The sequence below is a fragment of the Nannospalax galili genome, unplaced genomic scaffold (assembly GCF_000622305.1).
Source record: "Nannospalax galili isolate Female #2095 unplaced genomic scaffold, S.galili_v1.0 scaffold213, whole genome shotgun sequence".
In the NCBI taxonomy this organism is placed as follows: domain Eukaryota; kingdom Metazoa; phylum Chordata; class Mammalia; order Rodentia; family Spalacidae; genus Nannospalax; species Nannospalax galili.
Genome location: NW_008335195.1, coordinates 2,649,736 through 2,662,546, shown reverse-complemented (window position 1 = coordinate 2,662,546; position 12,811 = coordinate 2,649,736). Strand labels below are relative to the sequence as shown.

At 45.2% G+C, this 12,811-nt stretch overlaps 1 protein-coding gene across 1 annotated transcript in view; it reads left to right on the top strand.

The window, feature by feature from the left end:
* The first annotated feature begins 3,833 nt into the window (after positions 1-3,833).
* The window catches only part of Lysmd2 (LysM domain containing 2), a 31,925-nt gene continuing 22,947 nt past the window's right edge, over positions 3,834-12,811 (top strand). The window contains exon 1 of the mRNA XM_008829762.3: positions 3,834-4,132. Within this exon, the coding sequence (XP_008827984.1) occupies positions 3,863-4,132 (270 nt within the window). The 5' untranslated portion in view covers positions 3,834-3,862. The remainder of the gene's footprint in view (positions 4,133-12,811) is intronic.

The following is a 12,811-nucleotide window of genomic DNA, read 5'->3' as shown; positions in this document are numbered from 1 at the left end:
ATCCCAGAGCCCACATGGCAGCTAACAACTGTCCGTAACTCCAGTTCCAGGGGATCTGACAGCCTCTTCTGTCGTCCTTGGGCATTGAAGAACACAGGTGCACTTATCTACATGCAGGCAATACACACATACACATAAAAATAATAAAATAGTTAAAAAAAATAGGAGGTAGGAATTGGTTAGGCAGTTAGTATAAAAAGACCCCAAATAAAAGTAGCCATTTTCTTGGCTAAAAGTCAAAATGTCCTTTGGGCCTCTTAGCAACATACTCTGTTCCAAAGGCCAAACATGTCAAAAGTATTTGGGAGCTCTTATCTAATCCCTAAAAGATTTTAGGGTTACCTCTTCAGAGGGGGGAATGTTAGAGTAGCAAAAAGCTCCATTAAAAAAAAAAGAAGAAAGAGCACATGAAGTTGTCAGAAAAAAGTGATGGGGAGATATGGGAGGAGTTAGGGGGGAGGGAGTAGGCATGGATTTGATCAAAACACCATATATGCTTATATGCCTGTATGAAATTCTCAATAAATTATTTTTTAAGAAAAAATCTCATTTCAGGATGGTAAATGCTATTACATGAAACCTAGAACTTAACTGCAGCATATTGACATTTTTGAAACAGAGTCTTCTTATCCAGGGAACATGGCAGAGCATTTTCATGTATTTTGCCTCAATATTTACTCCCTCTGACAGCTTATATATTGAAATTCTAACTTCCCTGGCCACAGAATAAGGGGATGGAGCCTGTTGTGGGTGATTAGGCTGTAAGGGAAAACCCTTATGAGTTTAGTGTCCTTATAAAATGGACCCTGGAGTGCTTGTTGGTGCTTTTCACCACATATGAACACAACAAGAAGACACTATATATGAACAAGGAAACAAGCTCACCAGACACTGGATCTGCCTTTGCCCTGGTCTGGAGTTCTCAGGTTCTTCAATTGTGAGGAATAAGCTCTACCGTTTATAAACTACCCAGTATATCATATTTTGTCAGCATAGTCCCAATGGACTAAGACAGACATGGACAAAAGAATCTTAAAAATACTAAGTCAGTGTTTTTTTTGGTGTTTAGTTTTTTATTTTTTTTCCATTTGTTTGTTTGTTTGTTTGAGATAGGGTCTCTCTGTAGCCCCAGCTAGCCTGAAACTCACTATGTATACCAGGCTTGGCCTGGAACTCACAGAGATCTACCTGCTTCTGCCTCCCGAGTATTGGGATTAAAGGCTTGAGACACCATACCCAGCTTGTTTTTGTTTTTTGAGACAGTGTCTCACTATGTGACTGAGACAGATCTGGGATTTGCTATGTAGATCAGTCCAGCTTCAAACCTTAAGCAGTCTACCTGCCTCTGCCTCTCAAGTGCTTGGATTACAGGCATGCATCACCATGCCCACTCCATTAACCCAAATATTTTTTTTTCCTGGTCTTTTTGAGACAGGGCTCCCAGTATCCCCAGCTGTCCTGGAACTCACCATGTGGACCAGGCTGGCCTTGATGTCACAGGGCTCCACCTGCCTCTGCCTCCCAAGTGCTGGAATTAAAAGGTGGGCGCCACCATGATATGAGCCCCCATAAATCCAAATCTTGATGAACTCTTACCAGTTGGAACAGTTCCAGTGTAGCTATTATCTGTGTTTCCTGTAGACATTTCAGAACTGCCTGCTGTCAGAGGCAACCATCACCATTGCAAAATACCTGAGGTAATCAACATAAATGAGGGGAGGGTTTTGTTTTAGCTTGTAACTTCAGAGGTCCCAGTCCATAGTCACTTTCCCCTGCCCTCTTTGCTCCTGTAGCAAGAGACACCTCATGGCAGGGAGTGCATGCTACACTACCAGACGCTGGGATTTTCTACTGCTCTTCCATTCAACTACTTGTAATCATGGGTATTTGTTTTTCTACTAAGCAGTCACTGCTGGAGCTATAAAGATGAGTAAGAGCTCCTTCTGCCTCCTGGGAGCATGCATCTGGTGAAGGAGATAAGATAAATACATGAATGATTCAAACAAAACAGAGGGAGTTCAAAACTGAACAAGAGGTACAAACCACTCTTGGGGCTCAAAGGAGAAACAGTATCAACTGGGTAGGCTGGGATGGTGGACAACTAGAAAGAATTAGAAAAAAAAATCCCATGGAGAATGGATCATTTGATTTTAGTATATGTGCTGCCTAAGAGCACCCTGAATGTATCATTTGAAACAGACTTTAAAGACTTTAAAAAATAAGCTGGGTAGAGTGGGGTGTGCCTCTAGTCCCAGCATTTGTGAACCTAAGTCTGGCAGAGCAGTTGGGCCCAGGAGCTCTAGACGGGCCTGGATAACAAAATGAGACCCTGACAACAAACCAGATGGTGAAACTCTCCTGTAATCCCAGTACTTTGGTGGTTGAAGTAGGAGGATTGAGTTTAAGGCCAGCCTGGACTACATAAACATACCTCAGAAAAACAGGGAGATCTTGTCTCAGAATTAGAACAAAAAACCCCAAAATGCTGGAGTTGGAGATGTAGTTCATTTAGAAAAGTGCTTGCTTGGGTTCAATCCCCAGCACTGCATAAACCAGCTGTTATGGTGCATGCCGCCGGGCACAGGAAATGGAGGCAGGAGAATCAGGAGTTCAAGACTATCTTTGGCTGCAAAGCGATTTCCCTACATAGGGGGTTCAAGGCCAGTCTGGGCTATATGTGACCCTGTCTCAAAAACAACTAACAAAAAATAAATAGTAGACAGGTTATTGGAATAAAGAAGCTCAAGTACTTCAGCAGGAACATGCTATAATACAGGACGCATTATAGATGGGGTAAGGCCAGAGTCTGAACACTCAAAAATAATTTACCTGAATGCCATGTGGGCTTATACTTGTGCTGTTATTCTCAGAGACTACCTGAAGGATCTTTGGGTGGGCGATAGGGGAACCACTTGCTCCTATCCTACCATCTTTTCTTGTGTGTCCTGAAGTGTTTCCTTTCCTTTTGTTCAGTACAGCAACATACCAAAACCGCCTCAGTCTCCCCACCTACTCTCAGAAAGCTGGGCAGTAGATACTAGTCAGTGTGCTCCCACACTGCACAATCCCCCTGAAGCAGGTGGGAGGAGAGGGTGGTGGGAGGAGAGGGTTCTGAGATGAAGACAAGAGACTTAGGTGGTTTAATGATAAGAACCGGTAACCTAGGACTAAGATGAGCTGGTGGCTAAAGAATGAACCCCACAAACTGGAGGGTTAGCCAGAGGCCACCCAGCAGGCCTTAGTTTGAGAGAGAGAGAGAGAGAGAGAGAGAGAGAGAGAGAGAGAGAGAGAGAGAGATTGACTGACTACCTCCAGGCTGTAGCTAGGGACCTGCAGAAACCATATTTAGTGATCTTAAGGTCTCCTGGGATCAAGACTTTGAGGTCAACGTTTAGGTCACGGGGGTGGGGGTTACACTGCCCTTGCCATAGCACGGTCTGAGCAAAGTGGCCCCTGCTGCGGAATCTGTATGGCAGGGAACACTTTGTGGGTTTTACTGTAGCCAGGGCAGGCTCTACTTGGGCTCCTTCTTTCTCCACGGTCTAGCGGTCCACCTGGGTCCAAGGACGCCTCCACCTGCCTCCCTCACCCGCAGGCCGAGGCGCGCTCCCGCTTTCCCCGCACCGTAGGGCCTTCCGGGCTGGGCTCCCGGTTTCCCTCCCGGGTGCGCGGGGGCCGCGGGCGCCGGGGAGAGCCGGCCTCAGACCGCGCCTTGCGCCGTGAGAGGCCCGCAGCTCCCACATCGCGTCCGCCGCCCCCGCGGCACGGCCAGCCGAGCCGCAGCCCGGGCGAGAAGGAAGAGGCGGAGGAGGAGGCGCCGCCCCCTTGCGAGCTCGGCGCCTGGGCGGCCTCGGCGGGACCCATGGCGGATCCATCGCCCGCGGGCCTGCGGGAGGGCGGCTCCCGTGTGCGCAGACCCTCGGCGCCCTCGCCGTCCCCGCGCTCGCGCTCCGGTTCCGAGCCGGAGGAGGCCGAACTGTCGCTGAGCCTGGCCCGCACCAAGACCCGCTCGTATGGCAGTACGGCCAGCGTGCGGGCGCCGCTGGGCGCCGGCGTCATCGAGCGCCTGGTGGAGCACAGGGTCTGCGCTGGGGACACGCTGCAGGGCATCGCGCTCAAGTATGGAGTGTCGGTGAGCAGGGTGGCGGCCCCGGGGCGGGCACCGGGACAGGAGCGCTGGGAGGGAGGGGAGGTACTGCAGGCCGTGTAACCCGCGGCCACGCGCGGCTCCAACTGCAGTTGGAGGGGCGGCCGCCAGGCTCCCTGCCCAGACCGAGCATCGTGTTCCCAGCGCCTTGCCCAGACTCGGCCGGCTGTGTCGCGTGAGGGGACCCGGCTTTGCGCACTACCCTCAGCCACCTTCACCTGGTTGGTTACCGGCAGCCCTCTACATATTTACTCAGTCAAACTGATGAGAATTCTGCGCTGCGTAAACAAGCTGCGATGAGTCAGTATGTACGGTTTGCCCCTGGATGGTTAGGGTTCTATCAATTATACTTATTTATTTAGACATGAAATTGCACCCTTGTGCTCACTGGCAACCATGAATGTGACACCTGTCGCTAAACAGCAACCAAGAACTGTGATCTAGGTGAGCTGGAGAGCTGTGTCTATTACGAATTTATGAGTGTGCGTCTTGGGTATATTGCATTACACCTTAGGGAAGATCATGGAAACCTGAGGGAACAAACTGTTTCGTCAAAATTACTTATAATTAACTTTGCGCTGTGTGATGGCCTTTTTACATTGGAGTCAGTATCGGTCTTCAGTGTTCTTTCCTGAAGTTTCATGGGCAGCAGTGGGAAGAAAGTGATCGTGCCTCTATCTTCAGAGTAATCTATTTTGCATATTTAAGCAGGTGTTTGTTTACCAGCAAGTCTTGTATCATTTAAACGTTTTGAGAGCATGGTCATCCATCCCATTTTGAGTCTCTTCTTGGCAGTTCTCTAAATGTGAACACAGACTACAGCTCACTTCATGACACTATTGGGGTATGGTTTGGGTTAGAGCCGGGGAAAAGCAGAGCCAAGGAACATCCGTGGCGTTTCACTGGTATGTGCTAGGCATCACATTTGTCCTTTTTCATCTTCATCTTATTTAATTTGGCTTTCACGGTAAGCCAAGAGGAGACAGTTGTAATTACTCGTTTTACAAATGAGAAGATAGATAAAAGGTAAGGGGAGTATTTTCCAAGTATGATGATTCATTGAGGCCAGTTTGAATAAACACAGTGATAAAGTATTTTCTTTGCTGTAGATATATTACTTTTGATCTCTGTCCTTAAGCCCTCTCAGCATCCTGCTTACTGAAGAAGGAAGGTCTTTTTTTTTGTCTGGTTTCTGTGTATCTTGGGCTAACATGCCCATACTTAGGAATCTGTGATATCCAAGAGTCTTTTTTCCAATGGTCTCTTTCCCTGGCAATCTCTGTGACCCATCTTCTTCTTGAATTGCTTGTATCTGCTAAACATCTGTTCACTGCATTTCTCCACCATTGTTCAAATGCTTTCTAATCGTGATTTGTCTGCTATAGATCTTGTTGCTTTTAACATTATTACCCTTTCCATTAAAGTTTGTATCAGATTCATGCTAGGTGTATTGGATAGCTTCATTTATTTATTTATTTATTTGTTTGTTTATTGAGACAGAGTCTGTCTCACTATGTAGCTCTGGCTAGCCTAGATCTCATAGAGATCTGCCTGACTCTGCCTTTTGAGTGCTGAAATTAAAGGTGTGTACCATGCCATGCCTGGCTAAGGCTAAGACTTAATTTTAATATGTTAGGCTTAGGTATAATGAATTTGGAACTGTAATCTATGATCACAAGGAGTCCATAACTTAAATTTCTCAGCCTCAACACTACTGATAGTATGGACTTTTTCACTTGTTTGTTGTTATTGTTGTTGTTTTTCAAGACTGAGTCTTACATGGCCTAGGTTGGCCTCAAACTTGTATAGCTGAGGATTACCTTGAACTCCTGATCCTCCTATCTCAGCCTCCTAGATTACAGGTAAGCAACACTACACTAAGCTCTATTGATATTAAGGATAGGACAATTCCTTGTTGCAGAAGCTGTGCTGTACATTGTAGAATACTTAACATCTCTGGGCTTCACCCTACACATTGGCTGTACTAACCTACTTTCATCCAGACATTGCCAGAAGTTCTCTTGGAGGCAAAAGTCACCCCTGGTTGAGACCATTGGTTTATTATAAACTAACACCACACACACACTCACACACACACACACTCACACACACACACAAACACACACACACACACTATTACTTTGGTCCCTGAACTCTAGTTGATGAAAGCTTTTGAAGACTCTTCTAGTGGTTATATAGAATCAGAAAAAGTGATAACATTGGCACACACCTATAATACGAGCACTCACTCAAGAGGCTGAGGCAGGAAGGTTACTGGGAGTTCAAGACCAGATTGGGCTATATATGGAGTACCAGGCTAGCCAGGGCTACATAATAAGATATCACAAGCAAATAGAACCAAAACCAAACCAAAAACCCTTTCTATAACTTCCAAGTGGTATGCTTGCTTTAATTAATATCCACAAATGTTAATATGATTTACTCATAGTAAGTGGGATTCTTAAGGTGGCAGCTAAAAAGGTGGGAAACTTTTTCCCCCTCTTTTCCTAACTACTAAGAACAAAGGTAAATGAGCTTCAGTTCCTAATATTCACTCCTAGGATTATCTGCAAGATATTTAAATTGTTCCTTAAAAGAGTGGATAGAGCCCGGTGTGGTGGTGCATGCCTTTAATCCTAGCAGGCTGATCTCTGTGAGTTCAAGGCCAGCCTGGTCTAACTGAGGTCACCCTGGTCTACATAGAAAGTTCCAAGTCAGCTGGGACTAAAAAAAAAAAAAAAAAAAAAAAAAAAAAAAAAAAAGAAACAAAACCCGAAAAACAAAAACAAAAGTGGATAGATAATATCCCTGTCCCTGAGTGTGGTACTGCACACCTGTGATCCCAGCACTGAGGCTGAAAGAGTTCTAGACAAGCCTGGGCTATAGAATGAGACCCTACCTGAATGAATGCATGCACGCCAGTGGTGAGATGTTTGGAGCATAGAGATACATAGCAGTGCTCCTGACATTAAGAGTTAGTTGAGAGGAAAACAGTTGATCTCAACATTCCACATCTGGCACAAGCGTGACTCCCAGTCTTAGAAGAACACGAACTCTCAGGAAAGACTGTCGGCTGATGGTGCCTCCTTAGTCAGCCACCCAGTTGTGAGCCTATGCTGAACTCTAGTCACCTGATGGGGAAATTAGTAAGAGCTAGTAGTACTTTTAGTAGGCACTTCCCAGAGCAGAGATTTTCACATGGGATAGGCATGGAGACTCAGGTATCAGCACTGGATTATAAGGGAGCAGGTTGAAAGCTGGTCATCCAAAGTGATGCTCAAGAGCTGGCAGCAGAGTATGTCTCAGGATCTGGGAATAGATTGATGTTCCTCCATCTAGTCCAGATAAAAGAAGACTACTCTGAGACAGACCATGGACCTGTGCAGTCACAATGTCCACTGAGTCCATAAATGTCTACTTTAACAAGCATGGGCTTTTTGCTTATTCCTGAAGCTCTCTGTTCCTTTTGGGTTCTTTCTGCTTACTCTTCCATGTGTTTGGAACAGTCTTTTTGTAATAGCTGCATGTGGGGCTGGATGTATGGATGTGAGACCTGTGCAGTCACACAGGCCTGGTGTTTAGAAAGAACTTTATTATGTTAAAGCTCTGCTTGTCACATCATAAATGTTTTGATCATCTGTGACAAGGACCCTGATTTTGATGTTTCACTGAGCCCTGGACAAATGGTGTTGCTGGTCCTGGCTGTATGACTTGCTCCCTCAATTGCCTTCTCATCTTTCTGTGCCTCTCTGTCACACTGCAGCTCTCTCCCCGGCTAGGACTTTTCTCTAGGTTCCCTGATGTATTTCTGCAACAGTATTTATAATTTATGTAATTATTCTTTTTGCTTTTTTGTCCAATGATATATTAGCACATGAATTAAAAAATCCATATTTATGTTTCCTCATGGAGACATAGATAATAAGTAAATGAAATATATTTCCAGACTTAAGAGCAGTTAAGAGCATTGGCTGCTCTTGCAGAGGACCTGGGTTCAGTTCCCAGCACCCAAATGGCAGCAAACAACCGTCCATAACTCCAGCTCTGATATCTTCTTCTGGCCTCTGTGGGCATTGCATGCACATGGTGCACATACATACATGCAGGCAAAACACTCATACACATAAAATATAAAGAACCAAAAAATTTAAATGTATGTAAGTTACTGACAGACAAAACAGAAAGAAAAATCAAGAAGATAGGATCAATGAAGATGGTGACTTCAAGTTAAAATGAGTTGATCAGTAAGGCCCCTCAAATGAGGTAACGAGGAGGAACCATGCAGCTAGGTATCTGGTAAAGAACATTCTGGACAGATAGAACACCCAGTGGTGGAAAGGCCCTGAGGTTTGAGCATGATTGATAATGTCTAGGAATAGTGTGCCTAGTGCTTTGCTTACAGCTGGATGTGGTTGGACCACATTATTGAAGGCCTTGAAAGTCAAATTTATTTGAGGTGGGACTTTTGAGAAAGAAGGGTTGAACATGTGGTGAAATTGACATGATCTGACTTAATGCATTAGAAGGACCACTTTGGTAGGTTTTGTTTTAGTTTTTTAAAATTTAATTAAAAAAATTTTTTTGTGTATGAGTATTTTGCCTGCATATATATAAGTGCACCAGTGTTGTGCAATAGTCAAAGGTCAGAAGAGGTGTCACAACTCCAGTAGAACTGATTAAAACTTTCTGTGACTAAAAAGAATATTAAGCTGGGCATAGTGACACACACCTTTAATCCCAGCACTTGGGAGGCAGAGGCAGGCGGATCTCTGAGTTCAAGGCCAGCCTGGTCTACATAGTTCCAGGCCAGCTGGGGCTACAGGGAGACCCTGTCTCAAAAAGCCAAAAAATAAAAAAAAAGAACAATATTTAAAAGTTGAAATCCTGGGGCTGGAGAGATGGCTCAGTAGTTAAGAGCACTGACTGCTTTTGCAGAGGACCCAGGTTCAATACCCAGCACCCACAAACTGTCCTTAACTCCAGTTCCAGGGGAATCTGAAGCCCTCTTCTGACCTCCATGGCATTGCACAACACGGGTGCACTCACATACATGCAGGCAATACACTCATACACATAAAATAAAAATAATAAATAAAAAATAAAAGAAATAGAGATCCTCCGAGAGAGAGAGAGAGAGAGAGAGAGAGAGAGAGAGAAAAGAGAAGAGAAGATTCTTATGTAGCCTAAGTATCTAACACAAGGCCTCAGAATAAACCAGGCTCAGTAAAAGTAAGTAAAGAAATATTGAGCTCTCATTATTAGTGACTGATAATCACTGAAAAAGGTCAAAAAAGTGTGAAAGGTCATAAAAATATTTTCTGAGTCACTGGAGGAAGAACTAGGGGTAATCAGGTACCAACCTGGCTAAAGTCTTGAACCTCACGTTCTTCCCTACAGAGGGGCCTCCTGAGTCTCCAGGCCCATGTCTAGGGCAGAGATGGTCAAACTAAACCATAAATAAATAAAGCAGAACATGCATGAATGTCCAGCTTTTTGACATGGTGACAGATGTTGTCATCTACAAACTTCAAACTTCACACTTGAGAACTGTGCAGTTTAGTCCTCCCCCCACCAACCCCAATCTCATGAGATTTGAAATGTTTACAATTTTATGTTGGGACACATTCATAGTTGTCCTGGGGTACATGTGGCCCACAGGGACGCAGGTTAAATAGGTCTGTCAGCAAATCACCCAGAACCCAGGTCCTCTATAAGAGCAGCCAGTGGTCTTAACCACTGAGCCCTCTCCAGCCCCCATTTTTAATTTCTTCCTGTCAGGCAATGTACCTGGATTGTCTTTGTACCTTCCTAGCCTGGCACCTGGCACCTGGTGGGTCTTTCACATACATGTGGATCTAATTTACAAAAAGCCTGACAGGTAAGATATTGTAGCCCCTGGAGTTAAGCAGGCCCTGGAAGGCAGGGTCCAGGGTTGGGGCTGAGTGAGGATGCACATCCTGTTAAAGATATGAACTGCAAAAATTGATTTGATGTCCAGTTCTTTTCTTTTGCTTTCCTTTTTTTTTTTTTTCTAATTTTATTTATTTTTAATGTGTGGGAGTGTTTTGCCTGCATGTAAGTGCACCATTCATGCAGTGCTCATGGAGGCCAGAAGAGGGCTTTGGATCCCTGGGAACTAGAGTTAGGGATGGTTTTTAGCTGCTGTGTGGATGCTGAGAACTAAACCTGGGTCCTCTGCAAGAACAGCCAGTACTCTTATTTGCTGAGCCATCTCTCTAGCTCTCTTCTTTTATTTCTTTTGGTGGTGGTGGGGGGGAGGTGGTTGAGATAGGATCTCCCAGTAACACTAGCTGTCCTGGAACTCACTATATAGACCAGGCTGGTCTCAATCTCACAGTGATCCACCTGCCTATTCCCTTTTTATTTCTTAGAAAAACAATATTACATTTGTTCACAGGGCCAGGGGTAAGGGTGGCATGAGTCACAATGCTCAAGTAGAGCTTGGGGAGGACAGTTTTCAGGACTCAGTTCTCTCCTTCCATCATGTGGGTCTGGGAGATTGATCTCAGGTTGTTGTGCTTAGTGGCAAGTGCCTTTACCCACTGTACCATCTCACCCATCTTCTTTTTTATTTCTTTTGCAACAGGGTTTCATGTAGCACAAGCTAACCTTGAACTCACTGTGTAGCCAAACTAGCCCTGAACTGTTCTCTATTTTAGTGCTGGAGTTCCAGGCATGTGCCATTATAATGATGAAGGCCAGTTGTGTCTACAAGCTGCAGGTACTGGTGTGTGCTGTTGGTGCCCTCCTCTCCAACAGCTATGAGTCTTCACACTCAGTTACACAGAGTTAGGCTTGAGCATCTCTGCTTAGAATAATACGCCTTTGAGGAAGTGGGAAGTGGAAATGGTCTGAAACCATTTGGGTCTGGTTGAGAAAATTATTAACTGCAGTTCAAGCCTCAGACATAGGCTTACTTGGGCTGGAATTTCCCTGACTATGTTTATCTGTACTGAGCCGTTAAGGCCCCTTCCTTAGCTCTGGTTCTAGATTTAGCTGTTGATTTTTCCAACATCCTGGTTCCTCCCTGCTGTACCAAGCCTCTGGAGGAAATTGACCAGCTCTAAATTACCATTGTGAATATTTTATTTGGAAACCTTGGAAAAACCTCCAGAGAACAATATAGAAACTGAAAGTGGGAAGGAGGCAGGAAGGGGGACCTATTTGCATTTTTTTTCTTTTGAGGTAGAGTCTCACAGTAGTCCAGGCTGGCCTAGAACTCACTGTATTGAATGACCTTGAACTGCTCTTCCTGCCTCCACCTCTGGGATTGCAGGGCACCAGGACTATCAGCATAAACCTTTTCTTTGTCCCCGCTACCCCCAGTCCCCAGCTTGCCTGTCTTTTCTGTATTCCAGAGGCCACCAAGACTCTAGTGACCTCTTGTCCAGATTTATTACTAGGTCATTTTTTCTATTCAGTTTAGCTCCTGTTCTTGTTTGCTTTTAACTGCTATGATAAAACACTGACCCAAACCAACTTGGGCAGGAAAGGGCTTATTTAGCTTATAGGTTACAGTTCATGATCAGGGAAAACTAAGGCAGGAACTCAAGGCAAGAACATGGAGGCAGGAACTGGAACAGCAACCATGGAGGAATGCTGCATACTGGCTTGCTTCCTTAGGCTTGCTCACCAAACTTTATTACACAGCATAGACTCCCTGCTCAGGGAAGACACCGCCCATGGTGGGCTGGGCCCTCCTATGTCTATTAGTGATTGAGAAAATGCCTTATGGAATTGGCCACAAGCCAATCTGATCCAGGAAAATTTGTCAGTTGAGGGTCCCTCTTCCCGGGTAACTAGGATTGTGTCAAGTTGAAAGCTGAGGGTAACTGACAGCATCTGAGCCAAGTTGTCTAACACTTTCCCACATAAAAGTTTCCTTGCTGAGAGAAAGGGACATGGCTGTCCTGTCAAGGGAGGATGAGCACTGAGAGGCTTGATCATGTTCACTGCTGTGTTTTTAACCGTAGCCACTGCTGCTGGTGGAGATTGCTGACTGTGATGATTAATCCTGGGTGTCAACTTGACTGGGTCTGGGATTAACTGAAATGAGAGAGATCTTCTTAATTGGATCATCTGAACTGGAAGACACACCCTAAATGTGGGTGTTACCTTCTGAACGCAGCCTGTATACAAGGCCATGGCAGAGGAGAAAAGGCCACAGCAGAGGAGAACACCTGGCTTCTTGCTGCTTGCCTTCTCTCTTGCTGGTGAGTTCATCTTGCTGCTGTAGACTGAAGACTAGCTGATCTTTGGAGTTCATCGGATCTTCAGTGCAAAATTGGGACTACTGAGACAACTAGCCTCGTGGACCAAGCAACTATGGATTCTCAGCTTCTCCAGTGTGGTGCAGCCATCATTGGACTACTCGGACTCTATCCTGTGAACTAAGCTGATAAATCCCTATACATATACATTCATTCTACTGTAAGAGTGAAACCACTGAGGACAAGTCAGCCTTCGGGTTGCAACAGCAAGAGGTTTATTTAGTACACAGGTACCTGTGGGCACAAAGTCTCCTCGGAGGACTTGCGCGCCTCAGGCTGGGTTTTTGGAACTTTTATAGAGCAGAAGCGGGATACAGAAGCAGAAGCGCGCTTATTGGCTCATTCACACAATTACAAAATGCTATGGGTAAAG